Source organism: Panicum virgatum, chromosome 2N (genome assembly GCF_016808335.1).
Source record: "Panicum virgatum strain AP13 chromosome 2N, P.virgatum_v5, whole genome shotgun sequence".
Lineage (NCBI taxonomy): Eukaryota > Viridiplantae > Streptophyta > Magnoliopsida > Poales > Poaceae > Panicum > Panicum virgatum.
Window position 1 is genome coordinate 8,411,412 of NC_053146.1, and position 22,334 is coordinate 8,433,745.

Consider the following 22,334-nt stretch of genomic DNA (forward strand, 5'->3'; position numbering starts at 1 on the left):
TGGGCACAAAGTGAACATCCGCTTTGCTTCCTGTGCAGACAATGGCTAATGCAGTTTATTCCTTATTTCTCATTCAACATCCGACCTACTGGCCCAACAGTCCTACGAAGAAACTTTACATTATTATTATCTAGGAAACGAACGAAACGAATAACATTTCTAGTCAGGAGGCACCATACAACAGTCCACCAAAGCTGAAGTCCTTTCTCCAAACATGCACTATATACAAGGCTTTTCGATGAATCTTGTGCCTCCACAAGATACTCGTCTAGTCACAAAAAAGGCACCGCATTATGAGTTTTCCACTATTATGCTCCAGTTGCATCATCATTCGCACATTCTGATTTTAGCAACCAAAGATCAGAATCATCCGACCTAAGCTGTGAAGGTTAATCAACCCTCGGCTGTGAACATCTCAAAATGCCAAGGTCAACCAAGTTTGCTTGGAGAAACCCTCAGTTGAGTGCATAGTGAACACGCTCCAATGTTCGCAAGACCTCGAAGACCGAGACAGGCCTGCGTGGCCCTTTCCCTGGCAAAGCATGAGCAAGGATGGCTTGCTGTTGTTCACCAGTGAGCTCCAAAAATTGCACAAGCATATCGCCATCAAGAATGGGAGGTATTCCTGACTGCAAATCACAAGGTAAGCATTAGGAAAACAAACTTCTGCATTAGGTAAAATTACTGATATAATGGTGACATCTTACCGGGATACCTCGCTGACGAAACTCTGCATGATCATTTCCCAAGACCGGTGCAGTCAATGGGTGTACTGAGAGTCTTTCTTGGACATCTTGCAACAACTGATGTTCCTCACTGCATTATCAACTTATGCATTTCAGAAACTGTATCATAATCCCATGTAGTTGTAGATGAAACGAGTATAGTTTCTTGTCTACAAATGGCATATCACAATATAACTCAGGGCATCAGCCATCAAGTGTACATGGAATAATTTACAAATGATTGTTCATATGAACTTTTCTTGCTCTCTTTCCTGATGAGTATTCTTTTTATCCCATATAAAAAGACATTAAAAGCTCATGAGCTAGATACCCGACAAATTTAGACAAAAGGATACGCCTGTAAACCACATGGGTTAAGACTGGGAATTGCAAAGATATAAATTGTACTGCTCTAATATTACAGATCATCATACTTTCCATTTATCCTAGTAAAATTTAAGCACTTAAGATCCATGTCTTACGGTCTAGGGTGAGTTACTGAAATGTCGATATTAGGGTAAGTGTGGGAATGTTTTGTATCTTGAGATACCTTGTAAGTGGAATCATGACAAAGAGACTTCCCAGCAAGGTACTTGCCACAATACAATTATAAGCAGACTCAAGCACCGGGTCAGTATCATCATCAATTGGAAGCCGATACCTGAATGCAGTCTACAATAAATCATAAGCACAAGTTACATTAGTTACTAAATAGGATCAACAACCAATTTCTCAAAAATGAAACATATAAGCAGTGGACAATGAGAATTTTTCCAAGGGACTGGCAAAAAAAATGTAAGTGTAGTGAATTACAAAGAAAACGGATCAACAATCTATGAAACAACAAATACTTGCCTTCTGAATGCTCATAGCTGTTTCACCCATATAAAATGAACAATTTACGGCTAAGTTCTTCTGTGGACTTTCTGAAACTGCAAAAAAGGTTTTTAAAAAATGAGAAGATATAAACATACTTCCATTAAAAAGCAACTTTCAACTGTAAATAGTCAATGGATGTTGAGAGACAAAATTAAAAGAATCGCAGCTAAGCACAGGATATATGCTAGTTGAACATATATTATGAACAAGTCAACAGACGTAATTTCAATATTCCATTGAAGAAAGAAAAGGGTAGCATCAACATTACACCAAGTGTCTAGTGCCTACTTTCCAATCTTGTGGAAGATAATACAGATATGCTCCCACGCCGATCTGATACCACAGCTGTCTCACAATTTAAAAGTGCAATATCACCCACCAATCTTTGAGCAGGATCAGAATAGATCAATTCCAATTTCCTATGACTCTGGTAATAATCAACAAATGAGGAGCCAGGATTAGAGCTACCAATAGAGAGAGCACTATTACATAACAAAACCATCAGGAATGTGTCATTGAATCACCTCATTATAAGAATAGAATAGAACACCATCACGACAATCACCAACTGCAATCCGTGATGCAAATGTCTTCAAACAAGTTATTGTAAACCGTGTTCTACCAACAGTGCATTTTTTCATCCTATGGGGATTTTCATTTGCGAAACCAAATACATAAATCTGTCAAGATTGAGAAAGAAAAGGAACAAATGTTAGCTTACATAGCAAGTGCAGTCAACCAATCAAGGCCCAAGGAAATTGGTTTTGCACCACAAAGAAATGAAAATGAGAAATAGCATCTCAAAGGAACAAAGATAGTCAAATGACATAACAGTCGCCGTTCCTCCTGGAGGTTAACACTCCTTTTTCCTTCCAAACTTTCTAAAATGACATAGATACTTTTTTTACATCTTCCCAACTTCAGATGCTAAGCCACAATCCTTTTTTTGAACATGCAGGATAACTGCGTATTATTGCATTAAGAAGCAAAGCCACAGTTCTCTACAAGACTCCTACACATGCACTCATCTACTACTGCACACATTCTTCTGATAATCTCCAAAGATCGTGATAAGGACATCATTCTATACACACTCTCCGAGATAAATGTTGAATGAAATGTTATCCCAAATTTTTCTTCTATGCTGTGTTACTAATTTAATTTCCTTTTAAATAATTTGCCTCAAGAGAGTTCAGTTCCTTTTAAACAAAGTTTTGACAAAATATAGTTAAAGTTGCATGCAGATATCGTACCGCATTACCAGCAGCAGCCAACACATAACGATCTAGATATGGGTACACAGCAAGAACTGCACCACTCAATGTGGCATGAGACAATGATCTCAAATGTCCTGCCATTTGTTCAGCTTGAATCTGGTTGCAGCAAAACTCATCAGGACTGCTGCACAGACTGTTACTAGAAAATTCTTCAGTTGTATATCCAATAATATCATGGAAAGGAGAGCCAGAATGTGAGGAGGGATTAAAACTAGAGGTTGGAATAAATGAACTGCTCTCACGTGGACTTTCAACGGCCTCCAAGCTTAAAACAATCAGGCGTCCCTTGGTACTGCTTTCATCAGTAAACAATAACCAGTCTTAGCTTCATTCAACTAAAATCACGGAACATCATTGAGAAAAAAAACCAAATAAGAATCACAGACAGCTATTAAACACATCTACATTCCAGAATGATGAAGTCAGAAGCCTGATGAAGAACAATAACTGTTTCAACATCCAGTCCCAGTTTACAACTTGTACTGCGAAAAACATTTACTATTGATCCCAGACACACTAGTTACAACTTGTGCTCTAAATGTAACAATGCAGGTTCATGGCTTTCATGTTTAAATATGGTATATGGCATTGTTAGAAAATTCCAGTGAGAAATGCAAGTTAATTATCCATAACTCATGTGCTCTGTATGAGAAACTATAAGACCATAATGGTTTATAGTTTCAGGAGCTTTACAGAAATCTAAATCCTTAACAACTCAGGAAACCTTTAATTAGAATTTAGTATTATGCTAATTAAAAAGACAAAAAAAAATCTCAAACTAACTTAGGAAATGTTTCGGGCCCAACAAAGAATCTTGCTGATTTAGTACCATGGTATGAAGATCATGAATTCCTTGCTATTTCAAACCACTGAGTCTAGATTGCAAGGTAAAGATATCCACAACAGTTACACTCCACACAAGCAAAAATGTTATGTATTGCAAGTCAAATAAGATATACTGCTAATGAGTCATGGACATCTGTCAAAACTGTATCAATTTATGAGAAATAGTAGATCAGGTGTAAACCTTTCTGCTTCACCATTTGACATCATTGACCGTCCAGCAGATCTACTGGTTCCAACAACTAAAACTTGGTCACTTCCTATTTTTGTAATTTGCATGCACTTTGCTGTTTCACCAGGTTCACATTTATATCTGGAAAGCAATACCCCATTTTGTGGATCTACTTGGACAATATCCGAAGAACATGATGCACCACTTAGCCCAGTTCTTAGTACCAATAGTGTTCTGCTTTCATTATGGTATAGCACTTTCCTTGGAGTTCCCCCAATTGAAAACTTTTGTGCATTCAATCGCTTCCCATGAACCATTTCAACCTGACAAAGAAGAGGAATTACTTTTAACCAATAAAACTGCAATGCAAATGCCAGCAGATAAGCACATGCACACATGGACACACTCATACAAACATACACGTGTGAGAACACTGCAGGCACACACATAGTGAGAACAAAATAAAACAAATATCACTGGAGTAATATCTCAAATTGTAGTTCTGAACTAAAGCCATGCATTTGATGTTGTACCAGTAAATTGCTTCACATACATATGCTGAGATACTGATATATTTTTCTGTTGGAGCATTTAGATGTATGTGCTTTTGACCAAAATTCTATATTAGAAGACCTCAATCAACAGTAACAATTTCTAGTCTGATACCTAAACTAATTGCATTCAATGTGCTTGTTGCAACAGAAACCAGCCTGTTACAACCATACTTATTCAGATATTTATTACCATGCAATTTAATTCAAGTTGTTCTCCTATGGTTCCCAGTCCAGTCAATCATGGTGCCCTATGAGCAAGATGTGTGCTTTTTTTTTTTGCATGTTTTACCAGTCACAGTAACTTACCAAATGCAAACAGCTCTCAGCAACAAACAGTAGACCATTGGGGCAATCAACAGATGACACTGGTGTCACATGCGAAGCAGGTAGAAATGAAATGGATGAATATGCCAGACTATGTCTGGCCGCATGTAATAGCCAAGGCCTATCACTGAGAACAATGATATCAGCATTAGCTGAATCATGTATTGGTACCAAGAATACAGGAGTAATTCCAATCCGCCTTATCGAAATCAACTGAAGGAATGCAGTAACAGAAGGGATAGAAGAGTCCTTGTAGAAGGAACCAGGAAAATAATGCTCGGTTGCTTCTGATTCAAATCTTAGTAGCATTCCATTTCTCAAGCCTGCAAGGATGTAAAACCTCTCAGCCGCAACAAACCTCACATTTTCAGGTATACAACCACTAACAGGAGCACCAAGTGCATTGTTCACTGATATAGTCCCAATAGTCAATAACCTTAATGCTTCTCCAGGTTCCACGGAGATGATTTCCACAGAAGGTTTATGAGTTCCAATAACAGCAAACTTGCGGACATTAACATCAGCTGAGGGATTGTTACTAAAATTATCACGCTCTCCACCACTCAATGTTACATTATCAGGTCTCAATTCCTCTTGTGGGATGGATATGCATGATACTTCATATTGTAATTGAACATGCTGTGTCTCATACAATTCGTACTGGTAAGGCGAAGATGATCTGAGTCCAAGGACATATAGGCAGCAGGGATTTGATGTAGCGACAACAACAATATTATGTCCTACAGCACCAACACTGATAGTGATATCAGGGTACCAGTTGGTGCAAATTGGAGAAGTTAAAGGGGCACCCTCAGGGTGAGCATATACTGTAGGCAAACAGAGCTTTACACCTTTGCTGTGAATTTGCACGAGCAAACCATCAGTCACCAAACCACACGCCAAAGTGCAAACATCAGGCTGGAATCCCACAGCATCACTGATGTCGTTAAAACTTAGTCCTACTGACAGTATTCTGGTTTCCTCCACAAATGATAACACAAGAAAAGAGTGGTAAGCATCATTTGTTTTCATTCTCAAAGTCCACAATCCAGTAACACCCTGATAAATAGCCTCAGTCCTCAGAAGTTTCTCCACATTGACACCGTTTCGTAAAACTCGCAAAGAGCCCTCAGGGCACATACCACAACATGCAAACATCTGATCCTGTTTCTCACCGTGGTAATCAGCAATTGCTAGATCCAATATCGGTGCTACATTCTGAATTGTGCTTTTAAGAAACAATCTACGATGGCCAAGTTTAAAGATCATACCATCCCCCATCTCTACAAAGCCTATTATCATTGTATTTTTCATCCACAAAAGAGGTTTGCAGGGCAAACTCCTATCAACATACTCAAAGGTGTACAGCTTGACTCCTTCAACATCAGAAGTAAAATCCAAAATATGAAATTCTCCATCATCTAAGCAAAATAGAAGCCTTGCCCATCCTTGTCTGATTGGGTCAGGTGGCTCCCAGCTCCATGAGCAAATGATCCTTGATTTCACGCTACCTCTGCTGTCAACGCCATCAATGTCCATATAACCATCATCCTTCAGTATATTATTTGCAGAATCTCTCAGTTCTAACAAAGCACAAGCAGCCACATCGTCATCAACGTCTAATCCTGGACAGGAATCTTCAACAGTGACTTGTTCTCCAATCAGGCTAGTAGTTAAGCTAATTCTTCGGATACAACAGACGTTACTTGGGTTTCTAAGATCCAACAGTAAAGCATCACCAACACGAAACAGAAGTGCAAAGCCAAGCATTTCAGGAATTTCTGATATGTCAAGTGCTAATGGTCCGATTTCTGAATAATCAGAGATGTGGCTGATAACATCACTGCTGGATTCATGTCCAAATAATGACAAGTCATTCACATCAGAGCCCTTCCTGGAATCAATTAAATACAGCACTTAAATACGAATGCCAGAAAATTAGCAAGGTACAAATTGTTATCAACTATGCGAAATACCAAACAAACCTGTTGATTATCATCGCCAAAACTGGATAGTATTCTTCACCTTGGGATGTCGATATGAAGCGCATGGTCCAAATTGTACCTCGGATGCTGGTCCTAGATGCACCACTTACAGTTCTGGCATCCTCCTCATTTTCTGGTGGATAAAAATATTTCTGAAATTATGACATGGAAGATCTTCAAAATCTGGAATAATATAATGTAGATATTAGACTGAGATAAGAAACTTGAATCAAGAAAGTCACTAACAACATTCAATGACTCACCTTGTCAGAAATGACACCTCTGCCAGAACCATGAGGACTCTGGCACACTGAAACATGTATAAGGGCAAACTTATCCTCATATGCACTGACAGCAACAAAACTAGATCTGACAAGGGAAGATGCAGATAAGGTTAAGAAACTTTATAATATAAGAACCTCATAACTTTAGGTGCTCCATATGCTACAAAGCATCAAGGGATGGTAAAGAAAAACTTACATTAAAGGCTTAAAGCTTTATTTTACAGCAAAAGCTTCCAGGACAAAGCAATGCATGCATTAAGAAATACTAGTAGCTAGTCATGATCCATTGAACCCAAGCCACAGAAAACCTCAAATTATATTCAAACACCATCTAATGTGGTTCAAATGCTTGGATAAAATTTGACAGTAACATAAGATACTGACATAAATTTCTAAGAAGCTTGTTGCATGCAAGCATGCAACTTTTGCTCAGGACATTGGGATGGTATAATATTCATGATCAAGTAAACATATAGCACAATGCAGAGGAAAACATCACTGACTAATAGGTGCTAGGTATAGTTGCAGTAGAAAAGTTAGTGTATAAAAAAATCTCAGCAGAAAAACTTGTACTTACTCTCGATCTATAGCTAAAACTCTTCCCAGCTGATGCCTCAGATTTCCTGGTTTGGATAACTCAATATTGGCAATTGCAAAGAACCTACAGCAAATTGATATCTGTCAGTGCTTATTTGAATTGTGGACATGGTATCCAAGAAACTGTTCGTTGCCAAACAATATGAGATTAGAATTGCAGAGAATGAATTGTAGTGACAAAAGTGTGTATGCCCCACTCTGGACAAACGTCTCAACTGGACCCACCAGGAATTGATGCTTAGAGAGAAAGCAGAAAGGCCACGTATCCGAAAAGAAAGGTGTGAGAGAGAAGCAAATGGGAAAGATGGGGTATGTAAGGCAAATCTAAGTAAACTGGCATTCAAAAGTTTCATGGAGAACTGGAGATGTGGCAACAATTCTTCCAAGAATTACTGTAAAAAAAACAAAGGAACACTTCTAAGTTCTAGTTGCAATTTGAACTCTAAACTCTAGGGTTGGATACTGCAAGTGATTTGTTACGTTTTGTTCCTAAACTGTAACTCCATTACATTTTCAATTTTCACTAGTGCCTATGGATACTTTTTGCATGTATAATCATTAAACCAGCATAGGACTAGATAAGCATAATTAAGATGTTATTAATAGCTAGAATCTAGCTACAACCAACAGAGGAAAAAGACATAAATATAGAGGTGAATAGCACTAAGCCACCAACCTATGCATCTCAGGACAAAAATAAAGAAAGGAAAGCTTTCCGGAATCAGAAAGCACAACCAGAAGATCCTTGTGTTCTATCTGGAAAAAAACATCAAGTAATTAATTCCTCACTTTCAAAGCCAATTATAGGCAGGGATGTGTGCAATCGAACATTGCTAAACATTGTAGCCTGTGAGAAAATACAGCACCTGTGGAATTAAACCAATGTGTCTAGAGTGCCACTGCAAGACACCAATATCTTTTACAATCCCAAACATGTCTTGTTCACAGATTGACTGCAAAACACCATCATCGCCAACAGCAACCAGCTCTAGTGAAGTTTCCTGCAGCAGAAACCCATCTAGGTGAAACGAGAAACATGAAACAGCAACAGCAGCATTATGTAAAATCGATCCTGCAGAGTTTAAGCTGTAACCCAAGATTGGTAGATATTCTATTTTTGTAATACAGGCATGACATTCCTTGTAAGATAGGTATCTCTGATCAGATAATATTCATTAATTCACCCTGTATATGCAATAGTAGAGTTGTCTCCCAAGCATCCACTATACCGATTCAAACTTCACTAGTGACAAAATTTGACCGCGAAAATGGTCATGATGAACAAAGCTGCCCATATGGTGACAACAGTACAAGCTATTCCACTTCTGAAACTGCAGGCTAAAACAACCTAATGTCCGGCACTATCATGACCAACTGGATGATCTGGAGCTCCGAACACTCGCTTTCCGAAGACCATCCCTACAACCTGCGACATAGAACGCCTACGCTCCACTAACAGTCTATCACATAGCAGACCGCAAACGAGATCATAAAAGGAGACACTCCCCGTCTCGAAATTCTCCCTGCACACGATTCGGCAATCCCGCGGGAAGTAGGAGGGAGCAAAGCAGACCTTAGCGAGGACGACGTCGGCGGAGTCGGGCGAGCGGAAGCACCCCTCGGCGACGTGGAGCACAGCGCTGCCCCGGAGCACCCGCTTGGCGAGGTAGTGGGTGGCGCCAGAGTCGGCAGCGGCGGAGGCGGACGCGGACGCGGAGGTGGAGGGGCCCGAGGAGGAGGACGCCGCAGCCGACGAGGTGGAGGCGCCGCCGGCGTCGGCGGTGGAGGCCTCCATCCGCCCGCCGCCTCGAGAGGCCTCGCGACGGGGGAGAAAGAGAGAGAGGTAGGGTTAGGGTTTGGCCGTCTGATTCGGCGCCTCGCTGGTGGGAGGGAGGGGGAGGAGGCCAAGTTAAACTGGTGGTGGATCCAGCTTCCAGCGGCGACTAGCGAAGCCGGTGAACCGACAGCGAAGAGAGGGGGGGGGGGCAGCGCGAGGAGCACGGCGCTGGTGGGGCCCACTAGTCAGCCGATTGTTTTTTTATAAGGCTCTTGAAGCGATATTACGTGATCATAGTGGCTTGGCGTATTATGAGGTAACCCGTTTTCGCGAGGGAGGAGGAGAATTTTTTTTTTTCTGGAATGTATATATTTTCTTGGGTTTTTTTATTGTACTTGCATTTGTGCATTTGAAGTTGAAAATGAAATTAAATTTTATCCTTGATTGAGCCATACATCTCGCTAGGGGCCAAACATCCAAAAATGCCAACTTGAAATTGCTTACCAACTGCGGGCAGAAGCGTATGCTAATAATAATTTCATTATTCCATAACAAAAATGTCATTTTCGGTGGTGATTCTTATGTAAACTTATGTTTTTGGATCTCATGGGGATAGCATCGCGTGACATTGAACTATGAAGTTTCTTAGTGGATCTGACAATGTGGGCCCATACAGCAATCTCCCGTGGCCCATGAACTAGCTCCATCTAATTAGACATATTTTGGTCTTGGCCTCTCGGCCCGTTTGGTTAGAAATTTGGAATTGTTGATGGAAGAGTCTCCTTTTTGTATTGGCAGTGTTTTCTAAATAGGTTTCAACTAAAGACAGATTGCTGTGGAAATGTTCTAAGTTGTAATTTTGCATCTTGCTAGCTAAAAACAAAAGATATAGACTTAGGTCATGTTTGGTTCATGGGACTAATGCATTAGTCCATGCACTATGGTCCCTAAGAATCAGTGTTTTAAATAGCGGGCTACTGCGGAAATTTAGCGGCGCTATAGCGGTTTCAGAGAGACATGGCTTCGGCATTTAGCGGGCTATAGCGGACAATAGTGGTATTTTTAGAAGCTAACGCTAAATCTTATAGCGCAGGAGGTACTAAAAGGGACTAAAAATGCATGTTGGGACTAAAATCCATTAGACTATTTTGGTGGACAGGGCCGGCCCTGAGGTAGTGCCCGCAGTGCGGCCGCACCGGGCCACAGAAAATTGGGGGCCTCCAAATATTGCTACACAAACAGGCCTGTCAAGTTATAAGTGTCAATAAATCTTAGTGCATGCAGCTACATAGTTTAGGGTGTGCAGCTACATAACTCAATTCATTAATGACAATGAGTTTTTCAATATTTCTCCCTCTATTTAGTTATGATAGCTATATTTTTACATGGCACGGTGACCAAGACACCAAGTATGCTTATTGTTGGAATATAAAGTGAATTGTCCACCTCTTCCCATCAGCTTAAGCTTTTGGGTTGAACTGGTCGGTGCATGCAACTCAATGTGGTATCAAAGCCAGAGGTCTCGAGTTCGAATCCTGGTTAACGCAATTAAATAAAATAATTGTTGCTCGTTCCTATTCCACATCTGAGGCCTGAGGGAGCCTCCACGTGAGGGGGAGTGTTGGAATATAAAGTGAATTGTCCACCTCTCCCCATCAGCTTAAGCTTTTGGGTTGAACTGGTCGGTGCATGCAACTCAATACTTATCAATCCATTAATCATATTAACCATCCTCTCCTCGTTTCCACAACTTTTCTTGGCGAAACTCCTCGTTTCTAGTGATTATTAACTATCGCGGTCTATGTCGAAAACCAACAAATTAAGTTTTTCTTCTTTGCTGCTGGGGGATGCCGAACAAGCTACTTGCGGACTCTCGAGGCAAAGGCTTAATATAGCGATGAATTTTGAATTTTTTTAATTTTAGAAATATAGCTTCATAACTAAATGGAGAGAGTATCTTGTATTTTTATGATGAATGGGGCCTTCATTTTTTTGTTCCGCACAGGGCCTCCAAAAAGTCAGGGCCGGCCCTGTTGGTGGAGCAAGTCTAGCAATTTCGCCCGCAGCAGGCGCAGCATGCAGCGTGTGGTGGACCTGTCTGCATTTAATGTTGTGCTGCTGTTTTAGCCAATGGTTGTTGCCTGAGAGCGTTGCTCAGTCAATAGTTGTTGCACGAGAGCGTTGCGCCCTCCTCTATTCTCTCTCCTACAAGTCAGACTTCACTTGCTCCACGTCTATTACTAAACTTGTTCTTATTGGGGCTAAAGGCCTACTACAACCCCTTACTAAGGCCTACTAAAGTGCATGGAGCTGGATGCATGTTGGGATACACATGGTCTTTTGTTCAATTCATTTAATGACTTTTAGTCCCTGGTTCATGGGACTAAAGAAACCAAATAGGGCTTAAGGCAAACCCTATTTTTAGTCATTACTGCACTTTAGTCCCTAAAAAACCAAACTTGAGGGATTAAAAAGGACTAAAAGTGCAAGTTGGGGCTAAAATCCAGAAGTTCCTCTTGGAGGTACTTATTGGGATTAAAAACTTACAACAGATCTATATTTCCACACGCTACCCCCGCTCCACCCGCCGCACCCGCCGCCATCCACTCCACCCGCCACCCGCTGCCGCCCGTGCTCCACCCACCGCTGCTCGAGCAAGTCGCTGCCTCGACCCGCCGCTGCCGCCTCATCTTGCCGCCGCCACGACCTGCTCGTACCCACGCAAGCCGCCGCCACGACCCGCGCATCCACGTGGGTAGGAGAGGAGGCGGATGAACTAGGAGGGCGGCAATGGTGTGGGCGGGGAGAGCGAGAGGGAGGGTAATATGGTCTTTTGTACCGTTCATTTAATGATTTTTAGTCCCTGGTTTCAAATAGGAATGAACTAAAGTTTTTAGTTCAGGGACTAAAATTAGTCCTAGTACTGAAGGATCCAAACAGGGCCCATGTTCTCCACCAATAATGTCAGGGCATCATAGGTTGGATGGGAGAGTGGCAACCTTGTCGCAGCAGCTGCTGATACCTGATAGTGGTTACTGGCTTACTGCGTGGTTCATCCATTTGAATGGTATGCATCAGAGATGCAATGCAAGTGAAGCAAAGGTGCGAAGTGAACACACATGGCATTCTGATAGCCTTAGGACGTGCTACATACCTGCCAAATTGCTAATAAAATTGCAGGCCGGCTACAGGCCAAATGGTCACTCGTTAGGTTTCTTTTTTGGATAGAGGAACTGATCTCATGTCACCTAGGATTTATTTTAAATCCAATCTACGTTCTAAATTCTGCCAAAGGAAACTTTCATCCTATGTACTTGAGAAACAGAGAAAAGCTGAAGTCTTGGCCGGACAGATGCGTTACTGAGAAACAGAGAAGGCGAAGCAGAGGTTAGTAGGTTACCTATAACGATATATTAGACTGTTTCTACTGGTCATTGCTTGTTGGTTCCAAGAATTTTATATGTGATCCACAGGGACTGAAATTTTAGTTGCAATTGCAAGCCTGAAAGTTCTGCAGCTTTCTAGTTTCTTCCTTTTCTATGTGAATTATGCGCAACTAATAGTTTTTTTTTCTAGATAGAAATTGTAAGAAGAAAATCTTTGCCGGCATTGTACTAGTTTAACAATGAAGTTATTTCAAGTGGAGATGATGGAGCCCACTAACTTTGACCAGCCATGCTCAAAACATCGGCATGTAAACCAAAGTTCTTTCTAAGTGGATTATGAAGTCACCAGCAGCTTGACTACTCCACATGCCAAATCTACCATTGACTTGCAGACTGTCATCTTTAATGGTATAACACATGAATGCACTCTTACATCCACGAAACTTTCTACTTCAGAAACAAGTAAAGTGCTGCAGTAAAGAATGAAAATTACTTGAAAAACCCTCACCTCACATTCGACAAATCAAGTTCTTACAAGTATCCTGAACGAAACAACACTCAACAAAGTCTACAACAACATCGCGACAACCCGGGTCAAACGTTCTTAGAGGCGTTCCAGGTGAACCAAACCTCCAGGAATGTTTCTTCAGACATGGAAGCCACGCCTCTGGTCTCTCCCTGATGCACCTGACTGCTAAACAAAGCACCATGCCTCGGCCATTGCAGTGTGTTGTGGCTAACCACACCGCCCATTGTTTAATTCCATCTCTTATATGGTGGTGTCTTTCTTGTTTACTTCTATATGACAGGCACCCATGTCGTCAGTAGCGACATGAACCATCCAATGGTGTCGCCAAGTGGCAAACGGTCGTGCCACCATGACCTGCCTCGGTTTCCTTGGGGAAGATGGTGTGGCATGTAAAATATCTGCAAGCAGGGAGTTAAGGACAAAGCGGCAGATTGACTACGCTATTAGCATTTAAACAGAACTCACAGTTCCAGTTAATCTAATGCAGTGCCGGCAAGATAGAAACTTCTATAATTTGCGACCGGCTCATGAGAACAAGTAAACAGAGTTTTAGTTATTCAAAAAAGGTAAACAGAGTTGTTTTTTTGTTCACAATTGCAGTATGCAAAAAAAAAAAAAAAAAAATCAGCAACCTGTGGATCCCATACAATATTCATGGGACCAGCAGGTGTCAAAGGCCTGCAGAAAAAAAGATATATCAGATAATTCATTGCAACAATAAGCTACATTCAATAGAAGTCAAAGCATTTCGATCTATTTTCCACCACTCTCCCTTAAAATGGATCCGTAGAAGGGATTGAAGTCTAGAACCCAACAACATAAGGATTTGTTGAAGAAGATGAAAACTTCTATGCATGGTAAATTATTCGAGAGTTCAGGCCCACACCACAGTAATTCTTTGGGATTCCATGCCAGCCCACAGTTCAGAGATAGTAAACCACAACACTGACCATGGGGTGAAGTTAATTTCGAGCTCATGGTTCAGTAAACCACACCAAGGAAGCATCAAACGTGTCACCCTTGCTAGTTTCACGGCCGGGAAACAAAGGTTGGTTTTGTCAGCCGGGATAACGGACAAACATGTCAGCCACTAAGACCACATCAACACATTGAAATAAGCTACGGAATACAGCATCATGCCCTCAATGCCTCTTAGAAAACTCAGCCATCCTCTTAACGCACTAGGAAGATTTGGACATCAGAGACAAGGGGAACATGACAAGGCCCCCACTAAACCCAACATCTCGACATCACGCCTCCCCTTATATTCAGACACCAGCTCCTCCCCCAAGTTCAGACCAAAGTTCAGAACACCTGCAAAAGCACATTGCCTCTCGATCTCTTCTTCCCAATGGAGCTCCAGTTCCAGCAGCAGCCACAAAGCCATCCCCAGCAGCAATGCAGCTACCAGCTGCCAGTCACAAAGGAGACCAAGCCCAGCCCCAAAGTGAGAAGCAAATGCGGTGGTGGCGGCGGCGGCAAGTTCGTGGGCGTCAGGCAGAGGCCGTCGGGGAGGTGGGTGGCCGAGATCAAGGACACCACCCAGAAGATACGGATGTGGCTTGGCACGTTCGAGACCGCCGAGGAGGCGGCGCGGGCCTACGATGAGGCCGCCTGCCTCCTCAGGGGCGCGAACACGCGCACCAACTTTGCCGCCGGCGCGCACGCCTCGTCACCGGACTCGCCGCTCGCGGCGAGGATCCGCGGCATCCTCAACCACAAGAAGCTGAAGAAGAACGCGTCCCCTCCTACCGTCAATTTCTTCCCCGCGGCGTACCATCGTGCTGGCGCCATCGGCACAGCCGCCGCAGCTAGCAGCACGAGCACGAGCACCATCACCACGACCACCAGCAGCATCAGCCCTAGCAGCAGTCCTAGCTCCAGCATCAGCTTCTCCATGAGCAGCAATGGCGTTCGCACTCCCATCCTCCCTGCTCAGAGCATAGCTGAGGAGGTCTTCAGGTCATACATGATCAGCGGAAGCGAAGAGCTGCAGCTGTCCTCACAGCAGTACGAACAATCTTGGGCACTCAACACCAGCCTGCCATCTTCAGACGGATGCGCCATGGCTGACAACAATGCTTGCTCGGCGGTCGCAGATGCAGAGCTGGGCAAGATCAAGCTGGAGAAGGAGTTGCTTGACACGGGCAGAGTCCCCAATGGCGGCATGGACAGAGTTCAGGACAAGGAGTTGTTTGACACGGGAAATGATCCATCAGACTCCTTGTGGGATCTGCCACCGATTTGCCCTCTGTCTTGCAGGTCTTTGATGTATTAGACTAGACAAAGATTTTGCAGCTTCGTATCTCAGAGTCCCTACCTTTTGGGTCCGTTTTCTGCTCCTAGGAGCCAATTCCGTACCAAAAAAGAGTGTATGAGGAATGATGGCCAGCAAGCAGAGTAATGTGACGGATATAGTTTTTATCTAGACGAAAGCCTTTTACAGAACTCTGCTTGGTTTTTTCCTTTTGCGTTTTTTTTTCAGGAAACAGAAATAGCTTCTTATTTAATTTACATCCGGCCGACATAGAGCCACCAGAGAGTCATATCATTCCTATGTACAACAATAATGTAAAATTTTGTTGTGTATTGTTAAAGAAATTAGGTATCAGATATTTACATGGTATATCTGTAGACTTTAAAGTAGTTTTTTTTTCACAGAATACTGGTCCTGCAGGGAATAATTATGATTTGAAAGGCAGAATTTATATTGAGTAATATTTGCAAGTGTTCATCAACCAAACAACCGAAGGTTCATTTGATGAAAAGTTTAGTGGAGATAGATACGTAAATGCTGAACAATAATGATTGTATGTGAAACGAACTGGGTTCTCGAAATGAGAATCCGACTCCCTGTATTATCGTGGTAGTCTCTGGATCAAACGCTATCACATACAAAACTCATCTCAGGCAGTATTTATAGTCATATCACTTAAACAGTGCAAACATGTGTTTAATTGTAATATAAATCCCGAGGATTTGTAGTACGAATCTCCCATTACAAGCTCGTTGGGCTAAATAGGATCAAATAGGGAAAGATAGCGGTAGCTATAAGCTTCGGGGCTTCTCCATCTGGAATCCTCAACTCCACAGACAGACTTGAGTGTAGCACGACCCTCAATCGTACCGCCCATCGTCGTTGGCGTCGAACTCTAGGTCGGATCCTGCATCTAGCCAAGCTATCCCCAAGGAATGGGATAAGTTCACGTCACCATCCGTATGCAAGCTTTAAGTGGACTATACTAGTATAAAGGTATTTCAAGAAAAGCTAGAGTTCCTATGCATAGCAACAATGTAAGTATATCATTCATTCCACTAGACTCGGGCAAATCTGACATCGCCAGACTCTCGGTCCATGCACACTTTCCAAAATCCATCAAGTCGGTGTGAGAACTTCCACTCCTCGCACCTCAGCTGCCCCAAGCAGGAAGTAACCACTAGAGGGAGGTAGAAATCAAGTAACCCTACTCTAGTTAGTGAAGCTGGATCGAGAGTTGTACATGACTTCCGCACACATACACATGCAAAGCATAGCAAGGCATTTCAACCATTCAACATGGCAAAATAGGAGTACAAGGAATCCATGTATAACAATAGGCTATGCAGGTTCATCTCAACATAACAGTAGACAAAGCAATAGCGTAACTAGCATGCTATGCCTAATGAGAATTCAGATCATAGATGGGTGTGAACTTGATGGCTCCTTGTAGAACTCTTGGATCTCCGGGTAGTCTTGGTCATTGGTCAATTCCTTGGTGACAGGTCCTATTTGTAATTATGATTAAGTATAGGGGTCAAACTGAAAAGTGCACAAAAGTATCCAAATAAGATTCAAATCACATAAAAACCTACTCTATCAGGTAGACCATGATTTTAAAAGAATTACGAAACTGATTTCATAATTTTCGAAGGTCCAGTTAATTTATTATAAATTTTCTAGGCTCAAAACAAATTTTGGAATTAATATATGATTTTTAGAAAAATCAAATAACAAATCAAAGACACATGGCAGCCTTTGGGCATGCCACATGGCATGATGATGTAAGCATGACTTCATCTATGTGTGCGGCTATGCTGACATCAGCATGGCCCATGCTGACATCAGTGTTGACTTGGTAAACGTTGAGTAGGTCAACAAGTCCATAGTGATTAGGTCTCACCGACAGGTGGGACCCATATGTCAGTCGGGTTAAAACAAAAAAGGAAAAAAGGGAAAACATGACTGGGGTATTGGCTAAAAGTGGCTGGGCTAGCTTGCTCGACCCAGTTGGTTCGGCTCAAGTTGGTAGCTCGTCCTACGGCTCTGCAGGCCAGCTCGGCTGTCGAGCTGGCTTGGTCCATGGCTATGAAGGCCAGCTCGGTCTGCAGCTCGATGGGCCAGCTTGGGGCGAGGATCGGGTCAGTCACGGTGTGATCAGGTGCGGCTGCCCCCAGATCCGGTGTGGGTGGCTGTGTGTGTGGAGGTGCACCGGTGTGTGTGCGCGCATCATGCGCCCAGCCCAGGGCGTTCGATGGAATGTCCGAAAGGGCTCTCACGCCGCGAACGCGATGTCGCGGGTGTGGTCACCATATGGCAGCAACGCGATGAACACGGCGGAATGGCTCGGGTTTGACTCGGGAACGACCAAAGGCGTGGCCTTAGGCCGGTCCGGAGGGTGTGCAAGGCTCTGCTGCATGTCACCGCCTGTGGCGAGGTCAGGCGCGGCGACGGTGAGACACCAGGCAGCGGGGTTCGCTGCAGCGAGTCCAGGGCCGGCCCTGGGCCAATGCCAGCGGTGCGACCGCACTGGGCCTCCGGAATTAGGGGGCCTCCAAAAATTAGTGTGCTAATAGGCCTCACAAGTATCAACAAAGTCCAGTTAGTCACAAGTCACAAATAGCAGGCCTGTTAAAGAGGAAGACCAATCGATCGACTCGACGACTCCGCCGTCCGTCCGGCTGCCCGCCTCGTTGCGCCTCCTGCCCTCCTTGACTTCTTCGCGTCGCGACTCGCGAGACGCGGGTCGCCGGCCGGCCGCCGCGCAATCTGCAGATCACCGCTGCTGCTAGCTTGTTCCCGATTGCCAATTTGCCATTACCGGTCAAGGTTCAAAATCTTCCTCAGACACATTCCCTTGTCTATTTTTTTTTGTTCCTAACAGTAGGGTTAGATATACTCAAACTAATTTCGATTTTTGTATCAATGGTAGTTTTCTTTTCAGTTTGTAGGGTCACCCAATCAAATCACATGTCTTCCAGTAGAAAGTTCGCATCCGGCATTGAGAAGGGGCAGCTGGATGAGATTGATATTGACACTATCATCACTGATTTTGCATCTAGAACTGTTAGAAGAAATTATTTTAAATGATCTAGAGATATTTCTCTTTTGTATTTTAAACTTGTTAGTGTGAGATTGGTTAATGACACTGAATGTTTTAATATTATCTTGTATTTTTATGGTGAATGGGAGGCTTTCATTTTTTGTTCCGCACCAGGCCACAAAAATGTCAGGGCCGGCCCTGAGCGAGTCGAAAGGCATCACCTTGGCTTGCCTAAACTTGGGTTTAGTGCACACCTGGTTTCCAGGGCTGTGGCGTGGCCGTTCCAAGCTTGTGCACCATGGCAGCATGGGCAGGGTGGCGGCTATATGCGGGTTAAGCGGCGGCGTGGTGAAGGGTCCCTGCAAACGCAAGATAGGATGGGGGTTCCCGGGGCTCCTCTACCGGAAGGTCCATCGACCATGGTCAGCAGCAGGTGGATGGTTGGTGAGGAAGGGCGGCAGCCTACTGGTGAGAGGTGAGGTCAAGGGATAGGCATGACGCAGCAGAGAGGTGGAGCAGAGATGAGTCGAGGCTGTGTCGTACAGCGCAGCTATGTCAGTGAAGGCGTACGGCTGGGGCGCAGGCGTGATGGGGCGCAGGCGGCGACGGAGGTCTTTCTCCTCCTTTTCCTCCCTCCTTCCCTTGGCCCTCTCTCACAGTTTTGTGGCAGCGGCAGAAGGGAGAAAACCCAGAGCGGTCTATAGTACGGTTTATTCTAAGGCACCGTTTAGTTCCAAAAACAAAAATTTTTGGATGTCAAATCGACACTTTGACCAGATGTCGGGAGGATTTTTCGGACACTAATTAAAAAACTAATTTCAGAACTCACTTGGAAACCGCGAGACGAATCTTTTGAGGCCTTTGACCGCATCATTAGCACACGCGGGTTACTGTAGCACTTATGGCTAATCATGCACTAATTATGCTCGAAAGATTCGTCTCGTCGTGTACATCCTAACTGTGTAATTAGTTTTATTATTTAATTACATTTAGTGCTTCATAGATGTGTTCAAAGAGAAGGCGAAAATTTTTGGATGAAAATTTTTGGGAACTAAACGGCCCCTAACTATTTTCAATCGCACACAAAAACTTTTAAAAATTCCACACTTTTGACATACAATATTTCATGAAAAACACGGGATGCTACAGTATGTTCTTTGCCAATAAGCTCGTATGTATTAGAAAAACTAGCCTTTTATTATCGAGTACAAATATTACTTAATCCATGATGTAGTGCACTTTTAAGCCACCATTTCCAGAAACACTCTCCTTACAACGTGAAGTTGGCCTACTGCACTGCACGTCTCAATTAGGTTTCAAATTTCTTGACCGAATGGCATCATCCGTAGATGTGAATCAGTACATAGAAAGAGACTGCAAATTTCGTCAGAAGCAAAACTTATGATCAGTACATAGAAAGAGACTGCAAGTCGTAGCTGTGAGGATCATGGAGCTAGGAAATCAAAGAAACAAATTGGCAACCCAATCATGTCTAACGACTGTGCATGCGACACACTACCAACAAAAGGTACTTTCTTGCACATGCACAGCTCGAAATAATAAAATAATAATACATGCCACTGCCCCTCTGAGTCTTTGAGGACAATTACTGGACTGATGAACATGTCGTTTCACTTGGTTACATCTGCCAATTGGTACTGCAGGATGAAGCTGGCATGCCAGTTACATCGTTCTGATTCATAGTACATAATAACACACATAGGAAAAAGCATTGGGGCGACCCAACGACGGGGTGCCCCAACCCCCAATTGATAAGGACGCTGGCCGGCACCATCAGATCAAGTGATCAACACCATCAGAGACAAGCAGTAAGTAGAAACCGGAAATTAACACGTCACAAGCACATCGAAACGTTGTTCATTCAGATACAAAAAAAAGGAGGGGACAAGAAAGCAGGAAAGGAAATGAAAGGAGACACACTGGATCGACTGACTGCTTACGAAGCTCAGCGGCTCATCAGACAATATACTTCAAAACGGGCTTATGATTATTTGGATTCCTGGTAAGCTGGGCCCGCACATCTTCCACCAACTGCTTGCTGTAACGACGATCCTTATCAACAATCAGAACTTCCTTGAGGCTGGGGAGGGATGACAGCCCAGATAAAGAGGGTCTGTGTACGGAGCACGTCAGCAGCTCAAGCCTAGGCGCTGCTGTTCTTTCTTCAAACTCCACCGACGTGATGCCAAATAGGTGTCCCATTCCCAGCTCCAGTGTCGTCAAACTCGGGAATGCCCCCCGATGGAAAGTCAGATGACGCTGTTCAGTCAGGAAAGACCAATTCAGTAGACGAAGGTTGGCCAGGTTTGGTAGATTGCCAAGCATTTCTACGGTGCCATCCACCTCCGTTAGCTTGGTCCACTCTAGCCTCAACTTCACAAGATTCTGGAGGTGCGCGACCCATTCTGGCAATTTGATCAGGGCGCCGCGCAGCTTGAGGCTCCGGAGGGTTTTCGGAGGCGAGCGCAGGCCATCCAAGCAGCCATGAAGACCTCCCTCCTCCCGTGAGTCCACTAGTAGTGATTCCAGGCTGCTGAGATGAACAAGGGTGGAACAAAACTCTTGGCAGTTCTTCTTGTTGATGCCTGTCACTGCTAGCTTGCGCAGTCGGGTGAGCCTTTTAATTTCCTGTAGGATGGCCTTCCCATGTGCGATGTTCACAATGCCCAGTGTATGCAGGGCTTTCAACTTCCTCATCCCTCTTGGCACTACAATGCCATCTGAATCAGCAAGCCTAGCTAAAAAGGGGAACATCCCACAGCAGTAGAAAGCGCAAATATCACGCCTGTTTGAGTCATCACCCTCCCTGCCAATTATAGACTTTCCAAAGTTGAGGCAACAACTTGATGAAAAACAAAAAACCAGCAACATGAAAGTCCACATGCATAGCTTGTTCTGCAGTAACTCTGGGAAACCTTCCATAAATTGGTCATACGAGTCACAATAAGGAATGCTACGATATCCCCCAGCACGAATTTATTGTACTTTGTACCTTCCTAAGCTTGGTGATGGCCCGCGGCAGCTTGATTATTCGTGTACCAGCAATATCTAGTGTCTGTAGTTGCTTTAGGTTACCCAGTGACTCTGGCAGGTGAACAATACCTTTACATCCTCTTAAGGAAAGGTATTTTAAGTGAAGGAGCTTTGCAACAAACTCAAGGTGATGATCCACAAGACCTGACGTGCTTTCCAAGTCCAGCACACGCAGCAATCTCATCTTGTCAGAAATATAAAATGACCTGACTATGGTAAAATATTTGTCCATAGTATCTTTTTGAAAGAACTCTTGCATATATAACAAACTAGTGGCAACCCCATCAGAAAAACAAAATATCTAATAATCTACTCATTAAACACCCCACTGTACATGAAAGGATTAGATAATATGACATTGTTACGTGTTGAAAAGTGCTACAGCAGGAACCCACATCTCCACGGGGGCCATTGCACCAGAAACCCACCTCTCCACAGGGCACATTGTTACGTGAAGTAGAAGATTAAAGAAGATTAAAGTGTCGTCTTTTAGCTTTCTTTCTTCATTTTATAGCTTTCTTTCTTGTGTTTCTAACCCTCATTTAAGAGCTCTAGTAATCTTTGGCTCTATGTATCCACCACGTGGATATAAAAAAGGCAGGTTTTAACCTTAACTAAAAAACCAAAATAGGCACTAGTGCCGATGGC

At 43.4% G+C, this 22,334-nt stretch overlaps 3 protein-coding genes across 12 annotated transcripts; 1 reads left to right on the forward strand and 2 right to left on the reverse strand.

Moving 5' to 3' along the window:
- LOC120659652 (splicing factor 3B subunit 3-like) lies at positions 1-9,650 on the reverse strand. 10 transcript variants are annotated; one of them, XM_039937855.1, is made up of 15 exons: positions 9,214-9,612; positions 8,507-8,641; positions 8,317-8,396; positions 7,621-7,704; positions 7,023-7,128; positions 6,760-6,911; positions 4,757-6,668; positions 3,909-4,219; positions 2,858-3,176; positions 2,129-2,284; positions 1,893-2,031; positions 1,581-1,657; positions 1,276-1,397; positions 708-816; positions 1-629 (listed from the first exon to the last, which is right to left on the reverse strand). In XM_039937855.1, the coding sequence occupies exons 1-15, from the start codon at positions 9,433-9,435 to the stop codon at positions 456-458; spliced, it is 4,098 nt and encodes a 1,365-aa protein (XP_039793789.1). In that variant the 5' UTR covers positions 9,436-9,612; the 3' UTR covers positions 1-455. The 10 variants fall into 10 exon arrangements, with proteins under 10 accessions (XP_039793789.1, XP_039793790.1, XP_039793798.1 ...); XM_039937856.1 differs by having other exon boundaries at positions 3-629; positions 2,858-3,173; positions 9,214-9,650; XM_039937864.1 differs by having other exon boundaries at positions 3-629; positions 2,858-3,173; positions 6,760-6,892; positions 8,317-8,392; positions 9,214-9,581.
- Positions 9,651-14,652: 5,002 nt separating this feature from the next.
- LOC120658705 (ethylene-responsive transcription factor ERN1-like) lies at positions 14,653-15,662 on the forward strand. The gene has a single exon (XM_039936939.1). It carries the CDS (start codon positions 14,684-14,686, stop codon positions 15,608-15,610), a length of 927 nt encoding a protein of 308 aa, XP_039792873.1. The 5' UTR covers positions 14,653-14,683; the 3' UTR covers positions 15,611-15,662.
- Positions 15,663-20,609: 4,947 nt separating this feature from the next.
- On the reverse strand, positions 20,610-22,131 carry LOC120662353 (disease resistance protein PIK6-NP-like). The gene is made up of 2 exons (XM_039941517.1): positions 22,052-22,131; positions 20,610-21,495 (listed from the first exon to the last, which is right to left on the reverse strand). The coding sequence occupies exons 1-2, from the start codon at positions 22,129-22,131 to the stop codon at positions 20,610-20,612; spliced, it is 966 nt and encodes a 321-aa protein (XP_039797451.1).
- Positions 22,132-22,334: the final 203 nt, after the last annotated feature.